The 17,518-nt window shown below is 42.1% G+C and overlaps 1 protein-coding gene across 5 annotated transcripts in view; it reads right to left on the bottom strand.

The window, feature by feature from the left end:
* Nucleotides 1-804: 804 nt before the first annotated feature.
* Nucleotides 805-17,518, bottom strand: part of spop (speckle type BTB/POZ protein) — a 112,345-nt gene continuing 95,631 nt past the window's right edge. For all 5 annotated transcript variants that reach the window (XM_072694405.1, XM_072694402.1, XM_072694403.1 and 2 more), the window contains 3 exons: nt 10,207-10,329; nt 6,698-6,840; nt 805-2,110 (listed from right to left, as the gene is read on the bottom strand). In XM_072694405.1, coding sequence (XP_072550506.1) covers nt 1,966-2,110; nt 6,698-6,840; nt 10,207-10,329 — 411 coding nt within the window. In that variant the 3' untranslated portion in view covers nt 805-1,965. The remainder of the gene's footprint in view (nt 2,111-6,697; nt 6,841-10,206; nt 10,330-17,518) is intronic.

The following is a 17,518-nucleotide window of genomic DNA, read 5'->3' as shown; positions in this document are numbered from 1 at the left end:
ACTGAACTCAAGCCATAGTTAATGCAGGGTAGAAGTTACTGTAAACGCACTGGCCTCCATTAAGTGAAGTGTTAAGTTAGCCACAAAGTAAGACTCAACTCCAAACTCCTAAAATGACTGGATATCTGCTCTGTGGCAACATTTGAGCCATAAATTAGGAACACGCTGGGCCTGTGTGCAGCCTGGGATAAGAAAATAAGTGCTGACGACATTGTTTGGTTCAGTCTTATTTCTTACAGCCTCTAAATTGCTTTTGCCAGACAACTAAAGAACGAAGGAAGGAAGGAAGGAAGGAAGGAAGGAGGGAGGCACACAGTCCTAAACTCTAAAAGCGCTCAGCAGCAAAATCTACCACAGCCACTGCACGCTTTTGCCCGTTGCTTGTCAAACAGCAACTAACAAGAAGTGATGTTTCCCAGGATCTGAACAAGTGCATCGTTATTTCGCTGTCGCACAACAAAAAAGAGAAAGGTCATTTATGCTCCACACTCTGAGGGGATGGCTTGCGTTTTCATTCTGTAATTCATTGTTAGGGTTTTTTTTGGATCTGTACTGTTTTGGGTTTTGTTTTTTTTGTTTTTAAACCTCGATCAAAACAGCTCGAAACAACTACTTTATCTTTACTCAGAGACAGAGAGCCTTCTGTACACTAACTGTCAGCTAGACTTTTATTTCCACAAAGCTGAATTCTTTTATTCCAGAAATGCTCCAAAACCCTTTCAACCCACAACTGAGAGCAAACAGAAAGAGACAAAACCAAAAGGGCAGAAAATGGGGATAAACACTACACTGCAACAGTCCAGGAACAAACAACATAAGCACAGCCAGGTTTATTTGTAGAATTTTTTTTTTGTCGTTTTCATTTTCATACAGAAAGCCTGGGTTTAAATACACAAGTGCTACAAGGAGGAGAAATTCTCAAATAAACAACAAAAGAAGTTAACCCTCATATTTACACAAATGTCCCCTGCTTTCAACCCGCTTCCGTCGATCCGGCCAACCGCATGGTCTTTGAAGGAGACGTTGGGAAAGTCAGTCTGCTTCTTTCAATGTCCAGCCTCCCAGTCAGAAGATCCCAGGCCATAGACTAGTGAGAAGAGTTCTGTAGAAGACTCGTTTCTCTCCAGGGCCATCCTGGACTTGTGCGAAGTCGCAAGGGGGGAGGGGACATTATCAAAAAAGAGACACAGGACCTACTGGAACATCTGACGAAAATGCTGATGATGTCATCTTAAGAGACAAGCTACCTATGGAAAAAGCTCTGCAGTCCTCCACCAGTAATTGTTCTTGGGTTTTTTTACCCCGCTCAGTTCCTTTCGTCCGACAGAAATTCTTTTATCTGCCACCGACAAAGGGATACGAAGACACACACAGTAAAGGAGAGTCCATCGCAGGGGGACAGTGGGTAAAGGTCACAGTCCATAGATAGAGTAGACCATGGTCAATACAGCTTGTGTCCTGTATCTGTATATATATATATATATTTATATATTTATATATAACAGTTCCATCAAAAAGGCATCAATCTATCTCTTTTCTTGCCCACTTGTCCAACCATTCATCCAATCCCCAGACCACTGTCACCAGGAACTTTGCAGAAATCTATCTTATCCTGGGTTAGCAGGGCGGGTGGGATAGGGTTTTGAGGAGGGAATAGCTTAGAAGAAGGGAACGCCCTCAGCTACAGCTTTTGCATTGCCATCATGGACAAGCTCTCTGCTGGGGACGAGAGCCAAGAGGATCCCCCCTGGCTCTCGCTCACTCTGTCTTGTCGGGTGTAGGAGAGGGTGGGTTGGTTTAAGGACGAAAAGGGACGCTACAGGACACTTACCTCAGGTCAAAGGTTGGCTAGAATCCCTACCGGGGGGTATATTTAGAGGTTAAGGTTAAATTTAAGAATGGCGCCTCCATGCGGGCAGTCCTGTGGGGGGTGTTTAAGAAGGAAAGGCTACGGGGAGGTGGGCACTATGACTGTTTGAGGCGTTTGCGAGGAGGGCCCAGGAAGGGGCACTGAGCCGAGGCTAGCGAGCGATAAGCCTCAGCCACCAGATGAGGGTGAGACGCGACCATGGACTTCCAGCCCGATGTCTCCATCACATCTGACGCATGGCTGAAAGAGACAGAAGGTAAAAAAAGAGAGGTCAGTGGAAGTATACAGAAGACTATGCAGAAAGTCCAGAAGGTACTGTTTAAAGGTTTTGGTAGATAATCTCTAGAATTAATGTATAATAAAATAAATAATAATCCAAAGTACCTCGTATTTTAAATACTGAACCTCAAGGCCTGCATGTTTTATTCAATGTCCAGTCAAACTGCCTAATACATACAAGTTACTGATTTCTCTGGGAGTTATTTCTGAGGACATTATGAGTTATGAAATAATCATGAGTAAAAAAATAAGGAAAAAATAAGAAGTGTCTTAAATTGGAGTTTGAAAATTGGTAGTTCACCAAAACTGTCTCCATCAACTGTCTTCAATGTGTTTGAGAGAGTGGAGAAGATGAAGCTCAACTCTTGCTTGAGATTTAAAACAAGGCAACTCAACATTGTAGGTCTGGGGCTCCGAGTGGCTCAGCGGTCTAATGCGCTACCACTATGACCCAGGGGTCACAAGGTTGAATCCTGAGCCATGCCACTTTGCCATGTGTGAAGTCCTTACCCTCTTAGTGTCGGGAGCATTGCAAGTGCTGGGGGATTTACCAACAGGTTGAAAGTACCAATTTTGGAGAAAAAGGGGGAGCAAAAAAAACACTGGGTGTCTAAAAGGAAGATAAGCAGGAGGAACTTACTGAGAAAAGTAACAAGAAACAAATTAGAAGAACATTTTAATGAATCAGAACAATGGACTGGCCACTCTAGAGTCCAGACTTCAACATTGTTGAATTTGCATAAGAATGACCAGGAAGGTGAGAAACAATATATATATATATATATATATATATATATATATATATATATATATATATATATATATTAGTTATATCTATTATATATATATATATGTTACAATTGCACATAAACAAATACTGTCAACTGATTTCAAACCGTTGAACAATATCTAATCTTCCAGCTTTTCCTAGCATTCCCTCTGCCCACCAGCCTGAGGGGTCCACACAGCACCATCACATATACCAACCAATGGCCTTTAACGACATTTACCCTCTGTCTGAGTGTGTGTCAGTATGTGCGTGTGCCTGTGTCCTCTACCTCACCCCGCCTCACTGCTGCCCCCAAACTCTTGACATTAATTGGAGTATGAGATCAGGGCTGGCAGGCTGCTAGCCTGTGCCCTCTCGCCTGAGAGACCGCTAACACTATGCCAAAGATGCTAAAGGTCAGTGCAAGGTGACTGGCCAGTTTAGAGAATACCCCTCTGTTTTAATTTTCTAAACGTCTGGAAGGCATGCTGGGGTAGCAAAATGGAGCAAGCGCCTCAATTTAGAAATGTGCCATGTTTACCAGCACATGCTGGCAAAGTAGTGGCTATTTCATAGCTGCTGCTTTTTCTGGTTTTTGTTATGCTTTGTGCCGCATCTGTGCACGATCCTGTAGAAGGCTGTAAGCAGCGTGGCTCAGCCCAGCATGCTCCAGTCGAACCCTTTCGCAGTCCCTCAGCAGATCAATAGCTCCACTATTACGCCGCATGCGGCCCTGCGCCGCTCTGGAAAGAGGGAGCTGCTCGTAAACAAACAAAAGGAGAACCGGCGAATGCGGATGTAAGGTTGAATGCAGACCGTTTTAGTAGACGGGGTCACAGTGGGGGCAAAACGACAACTGGCTTGGCTGTGTGTTGTGTTTTGTCTGAAAGTGCACCGGCTTGTGTTTATAAGTGAACAGAACCTGCACAGGAACACGTGGTGTCTGTGCACATGTACAAGCAGGTGTGCCAGTGTGTGTGTGTGTGTGTGTGTGTGTGTGTATTGTCTGTCATAGTGGTTTATTGATTTCTTGGTGCGGCTTGTGTTATTGTTGTGGTTTTTGGGCAGAGACTGGGCCAGCGAGAGTGGTAGAGCGAGAGTGAGAGAGAGAGCTTGAGCTTCAGTGTGGTTTTACAAAGCCACACACAAAATTAACTCAAACTTGCACCACTCGAGACCAGTGGAGCTCAAGTTTAACCCCTTAAACTCCACACAAGTATCAATCTTAAAAGATATTACTATTGTAATGATCTAATGACCAAATACAGAAGTCAGTTTCTTGTAGCCACTGAGTTCAGAGGCATCATTCTTAGAAGAAAACCATTGTTACCAGGTAACTTCTGGTGCATTTGCATGTATTCAAATACTAAAATACAGGGATAACTGCTGCAGAATGATTTAGTCCAACAACTACGCAAAATCAATTCAGGATAATAAACATCAACTACAAATAAAGCCAGTCTAAAACACAGCCCATCATTGGTGCTTTGCTAGCTCCATAATGGCACATAGTGCTTGAACCCCCATGGTTGCCACTTGGGCTGTAATTTAAACATCTTACATAGCAGTACATAGAAATCAACCCTTTCTATATCAATTCCAGATAAAAACTTAACATTTGGTTTCCAACAACAATCATTTAAAGAGGAATTCACCCTCAGTATCTGCAGGTGCTGCCCACTGCTACACAACTTCATCATCAACTGAGAGGAGATTTCACAGACAGCAGAATAGACACAGGCAGGTTCAGAACAGCAGAACCGCAATCCATTGGCATAAATCAGGGGTGCTAATAAAATGCTACAACGAGTAGGTCTGTGAAAATCTGTGTAGGTTAAAAATGTAAATATCAAGAGTTTACTTTTGCTTTCATTGTTTATAAATGAACTTCGGTTGGTGTTGTGGATAACAACATTGCCTTCCCTGTGGCAGACCTAGGGTTTGACCTGGTAGTTCGACCCTGTGGCAGACCTTGTAGTTTATACACACCACGCTACATCCATAAGAGTCCTTAATAATAACTCCTAAAACTACATTTGCTTACCTGTACACCAAGAAATTCAATTGTGAAAAAAATAGTAACCAATTTCAGCGTCTCATCACAAGGGTGATTGTTCAACATGACGAAATGCTATATTGTTATATTATAAGTACTAGGAAACAATATGCCAGATGAGAAAGTAATTAGCTGGAGAGCGCTGTTAAACAGAACAGACTATAAAGGAAATATATAGCCCTGAACAGGTGGGAAGCGAAGTTCATGGGGTTCAGACCAGTGACATCGGTGTAAAGGCAGTATAACCAAGCAAAGGTAGAGATGTGCATTATAAATAATGCGGGCTGGCAGCTAGCCACATAGTTCTAAAAATAACAGCACGGCGGTTCTGAGAGCCTTCACTGCCTGTCATCATGTAATATAGCCCACCAGAAGTGTAAAAATGTATCAATGCATTATAATACACTGATCTGAAGGTGCGCTGATTCTGAGGTGTGAGAATAAACAAAACTGCGTGAACACAATATTAAAAACTGTGCACTAGTTTCCCGGCCAAAATTGTTGGAATATTCATCTACATAAGAGTTGGGTGGGTTGTTGAAGCATGTACTGTGTAACAACTGGAGTTGTGACAGTTATATTTATTTGCCCATGTCAGGGTAGCGGGATAGTTTTGGTAATTGCTTTAAAAAACAAGTTTATGAGAATGATTCTATAATTCTGGGCAACTGTTTTATTTTTGATGACCATATTGGTTTTCAAAAAGGAAGGACATTGGGGACTGGAGGGCAAATGTCCAGCAGGGTTTATTGATTTCGCTGCCTAAATACACCCGGTCTACACCTGGTAATTAACAGACATTTTAACCCAGGTGTGTTTCAGTGGGAAAGCTGCCAAACTGTGCTGGACATTGGTCCTCCAGGACTGGATTAAAGAACTAAATCATGCAACTGTGCCAATGAACAATAATGCATGAACATTATTCTGTCAAATAATAAAATGACATTTACCACCTACTTTTTCAATGCAAATATAAATCCCCCATTTTACTATTCTCTTTTCAGAGTCTAACAAGCTATAACAGTGTGTGTGACAGTGGCTGAATTAGGAATTTAAACTTTGACCTTCTGAATATTTGGACCACTCTGTTGCACCGAGTCAAAACCATGGGATGTATTATTTCTATAATTAGTATAATAATGTCTTTCTATAATTTGCGTTACAGCATTTTTATGCTCTCCTGCTCTGTCTCTCTAGGAAGCAGTTTGGCCAATGGCTAAATGTAGATGCAGGTACATATAGACCAATCGTGGCAAGTAGAAGGCAGGACTTAAACAGACATGTTAAAGCTGTAAAAAAAAATAAAACAAACAAAAAAAAAACAACTTTGAATGAATGCAAAATTCCAGCCAATTTATGCAGTGTAGAAATCCCAAAATAAGGACATGTCTGGGAAAAAGAGATGTCGTAGGCCCAATTTCTATACTTATGTATCGGCATGAGCAGATATATACACAAAAAATACCCCGTATGAGTGCATCCCCAAAAGTATAACACTTAAAACAAGTGAATTCTAACAAAACTTGGGATTCTATAACCTCATGTTCTCTTAACTGAATATTTCCTAAAAGGTCACCAAACCAAAGAGCAACCAAGAGATTTTCATTTCTGTGACCTACCTGAGTAAAAACTAAGTAACATCTGACCACACTTTGCTTATGTCTCTTTTAAAGTGTGTGTCATAAAGGTTTGTTCAGATAGAGCTTGTGCTGCATTCACTCACTAGTTGATGAAGTCGACCGCCTGTGTCTTGAGCTGGTCAGCGCTGTGCAGGTCAGCCAGGATCAGGATCTCCGCTGCATTCTCCACAGACAGGCTTGTACACAGAGCATCCTCACACATCACCTTCAGACGCTCCAGAGCGTACTACACAAACAAACACACACACACACACACACACACACACACACACACACACACACACACACACACACACACACACACACACACAGAAAGAAACTGTCAAACTATGCATAAATTACCATGATCTAAGGCTTTCATTATTTCACCTCATCCTGCGTGCTTTGTACGGTTAGTTTGTTTACTATGTTTACTGTTAACTGCAATAATGTAGCTTGTAAGACACGAAGAGGGAGACAAGAGACATTTATAGAGACTCCAAACTAAAAGCATCCTTTTCCCTTGGAGACTCCGCGTGTCCTTTAACTGCCATCAAAAACATGTAGGCACATCTTCACACACACACGCCAGAAAACAAAAACACTCACAAGCCACAGAAAGTGTGAGGGACTTTGGAGATTCACAAGGCAGGAGTGTCCATCATCAGCACACACATGGGACACACATACATACAGAGGTGATGGAAGAAACAACCACATTCTGCTGTAATGGAGAAGTTTCAGACTGGCTTTGGATCAACTGGTTACAGCGTCAGGCATCAGGCAGACAACACTGCTGTTTCCAGCGCTCTTCCATGTCCTTGAATGCTACTTATCTTGATATTACTGCACAGTATTATACATTAAACACAGAACTACAGTTGCACTCAAAACTATTTAATCCCCCTGCAAATTAGGCTCATTAGCAAACTTTACAAACATTCAGCTGTTTGAAATAAACCAATCAAACGAGCAATTTAAACAGCTCAACACAACTAACAGAACACATGCTTTCTCCAGGGTCTTTTAATGATGCCTGCAGTCTCTGAATTATTCAATCCCTTCATGACAAGCATCTTTAGTACTTAGCACCCTTTTGCTGTTATGACCTGCTGCCAACCTGATGCATAACCAGACACCAGCTTCTGGCAGCATTCCTGAGGAGTCTTAGCCCATTCCATGCCCTCCAGCTAATTCATATTCTTGAGTTTTCTCCTAATGATTTTCTGTGGGGTTCAAGTCAGGCAAATGTAAAGCCACTCCAGAATCTTCCAGGACTTCTTCTGAATCTAAGCTTTGGTGGACTTTAAGATATTCTTGGGATCATTGTCCTGTTGGAAGGTACAATAACGCCCAGCTTCAGCTTCTTCACAGAAAGCATGATGCTTTCTCTTAGGACTTTCTGCTACCTGATTGAACACAGCCCTGCATACACTGCAAGTTTCCAGTGCCAGAAGAAGGAAAACAGCCCCAGAGCATCACCAAGCCTCAGCCATGCTTCACTGAAGGCAGGGTGCACTTTTCAGCATATACTTCATTCTTCCTCCTCCAGACAAACCACTGACTTTTTGGGCCTATGGATCAGGAAGGATGAAGCTTATGCTGAAAAGAACAAAAACCTGGCAAATCTAAGGAGCAAAGAGGAAAATGTAAACAGCCACCCAAAATGTCAGCTCAAGATGAGATTGAACATGTGAACTGTGACCCCTCTATGCACTATAGCACAACTTTGTCCTTTTTGCTACATAACCCTTCCAAAGCCTTATGGTCACGCCCAAACCCCCCCCCCCCCCAACATGCCCCAACACACATACACACATATGCCTGCTCCTTCTGTATCTACTCAAATAAAGAAATACATACAAAGCAATGCATGCTACATTATGAGAAGTCCTATGAATAGCCTCCCATTATGAAGCAGGATAAGGCTAAAGACAGTGACACAGCGCAAGAGACTAAGAGGTGAGGCAGTGTGTAATTAGGAGATGAAATGAGTGAGGCGTTTCTATAATGAAGAGAAAACCCTGAGCAAGACAGGCAGCACTACTCCAAAAGAAATGTTTAATCAGAGCTGCTTAAAATACTCCTTATTCTTTAAAGGAAGAATGTGTGTGTGTGTTTGTGTGTGTGGCCAGACTGATCTGAACATTTCGAGATTAATGTTGATTTTACTTCAACCTAAAACTTATTTGAAATATAACAGCCTGTTTGGAAAGCACTATTTTGGTCAAACACATTTTCTGGAATTCTCTAGTCTGAGGCTGTTGTACTATTAGTGTATACTCCAGTAAATCCCACTACTGTTCACATAGTTTCTTCAGTGATGTATTTAGAGTATGTACCTGTACATGTATTCAGAATGTGTGTTATTCTACATATCGTTTCTGTCCAAAAAAAAACATGCATCTCCAAAACAGCAACTTCACAGGAGAAGAAAAAAACCCTGCTTAACATTTCAATGGAAGTCAATGCAAAAAGATTATATTCTAAGCCAATTTAAATAATTTCTATTGGTCCATTCTTCCAGACCCACCCCTTTTAATTTAAAAAAAAAAAAGGTCTCACTTTACTTGGATGGACTGTAGATGTCTCATAGATGCTAAACTGACATTCAACTAACATTTAACTGAATGTCTCCTAAATGCAACTGAACTGTAGGTTGGATATAAATGACTGTCTATTAAATCATAAATCTAACCTTAACCACAACCGTACCATTTTAGGGTTTCGGTTAAGGTTAGGATTAGGATTTAGGGTTCAATCAAGGTTAGGGTTACATTCAAAAGACAATCATTTATATTTAACTTAAGTTCACTTGCATTTAATACATATTCAACTGAATGTTAGTTGAATGTCAAGTGAGCATCTACGAAGCATCCAAGTAAAGTGATACCTAAAAAAATAAACGTTTTCTTTCATCATGCAATACAGGCCTTTAACATTTGACCAAGGTGCTTATGGCCGCTGTTGGACAAAAACGTGTCCATTTTTCTGATTTCTAATGTTTTGACATAATATGAATCTGTTAGCTGTTCTTTACATAATGTCTTTACAAATTTCCTGATAAATGGACCAATAGAAATGCTCCACAGTGACCTGTAATACACCAACCTTTTTTACACTAACTTTTATTGCAATTTAAGAAGCTTTTTTCCTTTTCCTGAAAAGTTGCCATTTTGGAGATACAAAGTTTTGGAGTGAGCGGTCTCGACATACCATTAATGTTAACTCTAATAGAGGCTCCAGTAGTCTTCCAAGGCTTTACCGATTAACAGTGTTGTGAGTTAGCTGTGGTCGGTCAGTTGTTAGGATTCTTATCCTCGTATGAAACATTAAATTGGACGTATTTTATATTACAGTTTTGGTTCTAGCCATGATTCTGTGTTTACATGCACCAGGTCTGCCTTATACTGCTATACAACAGGTGAGCAAGCACTGTCCGCTAATTCAGCAGTCTTTGAACACAGTGGTTAAAATCCTCACAAACTTCATGTCTTCATGTTAAAGCTGTGTGTGTTCATCATCGCAGAAGGAGTGACTTGTTCCCATGAAAGTCAGTCGTCAAAACTGTGAATAGTGTGTGTGTATGAACGTGTGAGCGCCTACAGCTCACCTTGTCGGCAGCAGCGAGCAGATCGTCGGCCATCTTGTCCAGGTTGGGTGCTTTGCCGGTGTAGATGAAGCACATCATCTCTTTGAACACTTCTGGCTCCACGTCATTTATCTCCACCCGATTCTGCACAGCGGGACATAAAGACACTTTAACGTCTTATTGCAGGAGAGCATTAAACAGAACAGAACAGCCAGCTCACGTCTGCCTCTCACTAAATTCCTCATCATCCTCCACTGACATAACCAAACTATATCAGTCACGTCTGTCTAACTCCAATAGACAGAATCTCAACCAGGCTTTAAAGGCTAGGAGTATCGCTGCGGGTATTTCATGACTGCTGAACCAATAAATATGTTCCAGAATGACTTGGGATTACCTTTCTTTACCTTACTGTTCTTGTCTACCTTCTAGACTGTAGAAGAGATATACATATACAAGGGATCTGCATACACAGACATTCCTATACTCATTCACATCCACACAGGGTAGCAAAGACAGATATCCATACCTGTATTTAAAAATGTAATAAATAAATAAATAAATAAATGGTGATGTAAAAAGTGTACAAAAATACTAATTATTCATTTCAGGTTTTATTTACTACATCAGATTTTTAATCTGAGTCAAAAGTTTCCCAGCAAAACTGCCCAACAACATGATGCTGCCACCCTCATGCTTTACAGTAGGAATGGTGTTCTGTAAATATCTTTTTTCTTCACACATCTTTTGTGATTGTTTGCTTCAGTGTTACAGCAGAAGCTTTTTTTTTCCTGCATAGCAACATTTTGGGCTACTGTAACGTACACTATATTTCCACATGTGGGTGTGTGTGTGTCGTCCCTTTAATATATTTATTTGTTTATATTTGCACACAATTGTTTTGTGAATAGTGAATGAAAGCTGAAATGAATCTGTCTGTAATCAATACCAAAAGAAATGTGACATGCCAACTGCATGCTAACATGAAACTTGGAGGTGGGAAAGACAGTGGCTGTGTTTACATGCAAAGCGTTCCTCTAATTTGACTGAATTCATTCAGATTCTATGTACACTCCACTCAACGATCTGATAGGAATCTCCGTTTACATGCACGCTAGCATTTACATTTGCAGCATTCAGCAGACGCTCTTATCCAGAGCGACTTACAAAAGTGCTTGCTAAGCTTAGATACTACTAAACACAAGTCAATATGGAGACCATCATACTCAACACTTCATGACAATGAGCATGACAACGTGCACCCAGTCAGAAGAGTCCAGTCAGAGTCTGAAGTAGGTGAGTTTGTTTAATTGTCTTAAAATGAGGGCGAACTCAGGAAAATGTACTTCACACTTACTTCTTAAAGAAGGGGATTATTAGAGGATGATCAGGCTGCATGTAAACGTGGCTAGTGGTTTTGTGAGGCCTAAAAGTGAGTTTACTGCTGATTATTACATTCAAAAGGGGCTAGCTGGCATCTTTAATGTGAATTGGGACACTGTATGAAATACAGAGATCTATGAAAATGGACAGAAGTCCAGATTACTGTACAACAACAACTAAAGAAGCAAACTTTGGGCGCCAAACCATGGCAAATGTCTTGGCTGATTAACTACGAGGAGGAATTTGCTGTGTAAATGACATTTTTGTCCCCAAACCACTGCTTTCAACTTGAGCCAACTAATGTGTGTGAATACAAACAAGCTGGAAAATAATAAGAAATAATGAAGTGTTTTTCAGATAATGCAACTCTGTCTTTTTGGCTGTGAATTCGGTATTGGCTGCAGCTCTAGATGCTAGCAGAGGGACAGTAAACCTATTGGTTCTGCGTCTAGTTCCACTTGCTGGCTGCGAGTGTAGAAGTTGGAGTCACTGCATTGGCAGCTGCTGTAGGAGTGTAAGGTTATAGTGTGTTCTGTCCTTTCCTCCTTTCCACTCCAACAGCTCCTATACACCTCCCCTGAGCATAGAGCGCTGCAACTGCCACACAACACACACACGCACACACAGACAGCTACAATGCCAATGCAGCCCTGCACTGGCTACATAAAGCATACAAAGCCTATACTGTACTAAAGCTTCCATCGGGCCTAAAATGTTGGTCCAGATCTGACGACCTTCAGCAGGGTCACTCTCATTACCAAAGCTAACAGGGGAACAGAAACTACACAGCGCTAGGAATTTCAGAATTAGTTTTCCATATACTATAACCCAGGAGATAGTAATGACTCTGATCTTGTTTACACCTGGCTGGGTCAGGTAAATATTATCTGGATTGTCAGCTGATAACATTCCAACCACATGCATTTGTGCTGGGTTTTCGTCCGCAAATGTCTGAGTGCGAATTTTCATGCATTTCAATGAGATTTGCTGCAAAAAATATTTTCCCTGCAAACTCAAGGCCAACTTTGGTGAACTTTGACATGCGAATTCACGTCACCCAACCAATAGCGCTGCTGCTCTGGCTGTGTGACACACTCTGTACCATCTCTGTCTGATCTAACAGGGAGGAAGTGCTGATTGTTGCAGTTTCTAAACAGGAGATGCTATACTATATAAAATATCACACCAGCGAGAGGCAGCATGGTTCACAGCCAGTCGGAAGGTGGGATTAAATGGGGTCTTTAGCTAGTTTGTGAAACTTCTTCACCAAATTGAAAGACTTTTTACAAAGCTGATCTTCAGCCCCACTTGCAGTCCCACCCATTTTGTGAGGCAATGCAAAAACCCAGTGTTTAATCAGACTAAAATCCAATCCCCATATGGTGTGTAAAATGCAAAATTAGCCCATATACAACAACTAGTTGCCACAGTTGCTTTTTCCCCCCTTGTTCTATTAAAAGATAGTTCCATACTTCATAAAATCATGTTTCTGTATTCTGAGATGTGCATTTCCCTGCACCAACTGTGGATGTTCACGTGGTCTTCATGAATCTCGCCAGTTAAAAAGCAATATATCATAGCATGATGCTGAGAAACGACTAGGTGAAGTCAAGGTTCATCAAACTGGTGCTTTATTTAAACTGACTAGCTCAATGTGAAAGCCAGCAAGGCACAGTCACAGCATTGGGGTGTAGTTTTGGCTGGGAATGTGGCTTGTATTGTGTCTTTGACATTTACACTTTGTACAGTACAACTCTTCACTCTGCATATCTCAGCTTAGAAAGCCAGGTTCAGAGCACAGGGTCAGCCATGCTACGGTACTTTCTGAATCAATGTGAGCAATCATCCAGAGATGTGTGAATTTTACACTAGTGTCACGTCTGGCCGAGATGTGTCTCCCCCCGTTTCCCTTCACGTGCTTAAATTTGACTCCAAAGTTTACTACCTGTTTACACCTGGTCACTTTATGCGCCTTGAGGATCAGGATTACGGCCAAACCCCATGCAAATGCAAGTGTAAACACATCCAAGACTCTCCAACACGCATTCCACAACCTAAACACCTCCCAGTCCAACCAAAGCACCAATAATAATTCCTGTGCAATAGTGCAAAGACCTAATTTGCATATTCCGTCCCACACAGCAATCAGATTTCAGTCTCATATGACTACTCAGACCCTGCTGACGCCTGGTCACCTCAAGATACATTCCACAACCAAAACTCCTCCCAGTACAACTGAAACACCAGTAATAACTGCAGCACAACGAGCTAATTTGCATATACCGTCCAACACAGCAATCATATTTCAGTCTGACCAACTACAGGCGCCTCTGACTACCCAGTGTAAATGCATGTGGCTAAACTCCACACCGTTACCGACTCCTGTGATCCAGATTCGGATGATGTTCAAACTAAACGAGTCCAATCTTGCTGGGATCAGACGAATAGTTCAAGCTCTACTCTTAGCCTACACTACCACCCTACACACACACACACACACACACTAGCAAACCAGTTCTCTACACAACACACACAGGCCAGGCCAGCCTTGGTTCTGCCACATACCACAGACCAGCCAACACAGCCTTAAGTCTACTACAGAACACACACAGCCAAGAGCACTGTGTATCTGCTACACAACACACACACACACACACACACACACACACACACATACGGCCAGGCCTAGATATGCAACATACCACAGACATCACACACCAGCCAACACAGCCTTGTGTGTGCTACACAAAGCACACGCACAGGCAACTGCCAAGAGCAGTCTATGTCTGCTACACAACAAATACACCAGCCAACGCAGCCTTGGATCTGCTACACAACACACACCTAAGCCAACACAGCCTTGTGCATACAGACCTTCAAAACTAAAAAGAGCACATCCAAAGGGCTCTCTCTCACACACACACATACATGTGTGCACACACACACCTCTTTCACAGACCTCAAACACTGGTGTCTGTTCACAAATAAAAACTTCAATACACCGGGACACCAGGACAGAACGCTGTCTGAATCCCAAAAAACTGAAACTGAAGTAGTACAAGCTCAAAATGCACCTATGCACCACAATCCACGCTCATTCTCCCTCTCCTTTTCTTCTTTTGGGTCGATTTCCTCTGACTTAATCCTACATGTTCTCTCTCTCTCTCTCTTTCGCTCCAACCCTCTCGCTAGCCTCGGGCCACTGTGCCGAGCGCTCTTTATCGCTTGCCGTTGCCGTTACAGCAACCCAACACCTTTCTCCTGCTCCACCAGAGAACCAATTACAGAGCCGCTTTATCGTATTCACAGAACCCCGAACAGCCTGACCCAGGTCACGCCTGCTAAAATGGCTGTTCGACGCATTTAAACACAACACATGTACACACACACACACACTCCAACATGCCCCTCTCCAAAACCTGTGAATAAGCAAAAACGCAGAGTGGCAAAACAAGAACAAACCTACAATCTAAATGAAGCTCTCTCCCTCACTAAACACCGACGAGGTCAGAGCACGGCTTCAATCCAACATCCATCCGCACTCATGCCATTTATCAACAACCACGACAAATAAAGAGAGAAATAGAAAGAGACTGTTAAAGTGCATGGTTACACACCCTGCTCCCACCACTCCATCTCCTGCCCAAAGAGCACCGACGTCCCTTTCTTCATCCCTCTTCACTTTAGTCCTCCCTCTCTCTCTCATTCTCTCTCTGATTAGGGTGATCTCTTAAGCTGCAATTAAGATGCATATCCCCAATTCTTTAATTATCTTTTACTGTGCAATGATTTATCAGCTCTCCATCGGCCAAGAGTGGCCTTCACAGCGGCCACACAGTTCTGTGCAGACGTTTGGACACTCCTGGCAACCTATGTTGCTCATTTCTGAGGTTAAGAGAGGTGGACATTTATTCACATTAACATTCACGGCAGTTCATCTTTCCCCAGGATGTAAGGAAACAAGGCTAGCAGACTGAATGGCGCGCCACCCTATTGCTGGGGTTGAGTGCGTGCTAAGAGGCTGCTAGGCCAATAGCTAACCCAACCAACTGGCTACAATCTCTTTAGGTAGGTAAAAGCATACCGTGCTGACTGAACACTGAGCAGTGACTGAATAGTTACTGTAGACACGATTGAACACTCCTACTTTGTAGATGTAATGTCAGAAACAGAAGCTCTCTGGTCTGTTGCTGCACAGTTTGTGTCGGTCATCCTCTAGTGCATCATCAGTGGTCACAGGATGCTCCCCACAGGACGCTGTTGGGACTAGTCTCAGTCCAGCAGTGACATTGTGAGGGGTTTAAAAACTCCAGCAGCACTGCTGTGTCTGGTCCAGTCATACCAGCGCAACACACATTACTAACACACAACCACCATGTCACAGTGTCACTGCAGTGCTGAGAATGACCCAACACCCAAATAATACATGCTCTCTGGTGGTCAGTCCTGTGGGGTCCTGACCGTAGAAGAACCGGGTGAAAGGAAGCTAACAGAGTACACAGAGACACAGATGGACTACAGTCTGTAGAACTACAGTGCTCCTATATGGTGAGTGGAGCTGATATAATGGACAGTGAGTGGAGAAATCATGAGGGAGGTATTGAATGTTATGGCTGATCGTTGTATATCTCATTACACTATTCTTATATAGCACTGAAACAAAGCTATGCTGTGCAATGTGGTTCCTGTGAGCTGCTGAGGTGACATAAACCAGCCAGCAAAAGCAGGGCTTAAAGGCAAACAGCATGTTTCTTTCTAAGACACAATAACAGGGGGGTACATCAGTGTTTTTCAACCACAGTGACATTCTTGCTATTTATACATCAAAGAACAAATACATAATTATTTTAAGTAATAAAATCTTGCAAAATGCATTTTGTTGTATGATCTGCTTGAGAATAGAATGTTATGGGCATTTTAGACTATATCTAATAGTCCAGCATTTTTGAATTGCTGTTAAATAAACAAATAATCCCATTTACCCATCTGACCCAGACACACATCTACACATACCCCCCCCCCCGAAACATGTCACTCAGCTGCAGTGTATTTTATACAAGACTACTTTCAGACCACACACACAAACACACACACACACAAACACACACCAAGTGTGTCCAGGCATTTGCATGATCCCCGTTAGATCTGATGGGATGGAGCGTCTCCTTCATGAAAAACCGGCGATGTCTTCAAACTGTTTCTCCAGAGCCGAGTCTAGAAATCCCAAACGCAAGCACATCTCGTCCCAAAAAAACAAGGCATGATGAAACTCTGGGAAAGAGGGATGTGGGGGAAAAAAAGACAAGAGAAAGACAGGGGAGAAGGAGGCGCAGGGAAACAGCAGGTGGTCAAAGGCAGGAAGTGATGAGAGGCGTGCCGAGAAAAAGCAGAATGTGGGAAAAGCTTGTATCTGGAAGTGTGTCACCATGAGGAAAAGGCTGCATGTTGGTAGTACTGGCGTCAGCAAAGACTAGGTTATAACAATGTTATGACACTGTAGTGATTAATCATTTCTGGAGAACAACAGCCTGACAGAGAAAGTGATGTCAGACAGAGTTAGACTAAACACTTTGGAGCATGTGTTAATAGAGAAGTAAGGAGCGCTGAGGAGTGAGACACTTCTGAACATACCTGTGAACTATAAGTGGAAACGCGTCGCCTTATAATTCAATTAAGTTTCTAATCTTTAGAAAGTGATTTAATGCAACCACAAATCAACTTAATTCCATCATAACAATAAACTATTTTATACTGACCAAAAAATCTTTTCACATTCTTTACTAATTATATAAATTATAATAATCAATTATAATTTTGATATATTACAATTTATATACTACCACCATCACTATCACCAAAAGCACCCATGGCCAAAGGGAACAACACTGACCACCTGGTCACAATGGCATCCCTTAAGGGAGGGGACCCACAGACCAGGCAATGTGGGAAC

This window comes from Salminus brasiliensis, chromosome 12 (genome assembly GCF_030463535.1).
Source record: "Salminus brasiliensis chromosome 12, fSalBra1.hap2, whole genome shotgun sequence".
Taxonomy (NCBI): Eukaryota; Metazoa; Chordata; class Actinopteri; order Characiformes; family Bryconidae; genus Salminus; species Salminus brasiliensis.
Note: the sequence above shows the minus strand (reverse complement) of the source record. Positions and strands in the feature narration are given on the sequence as shown.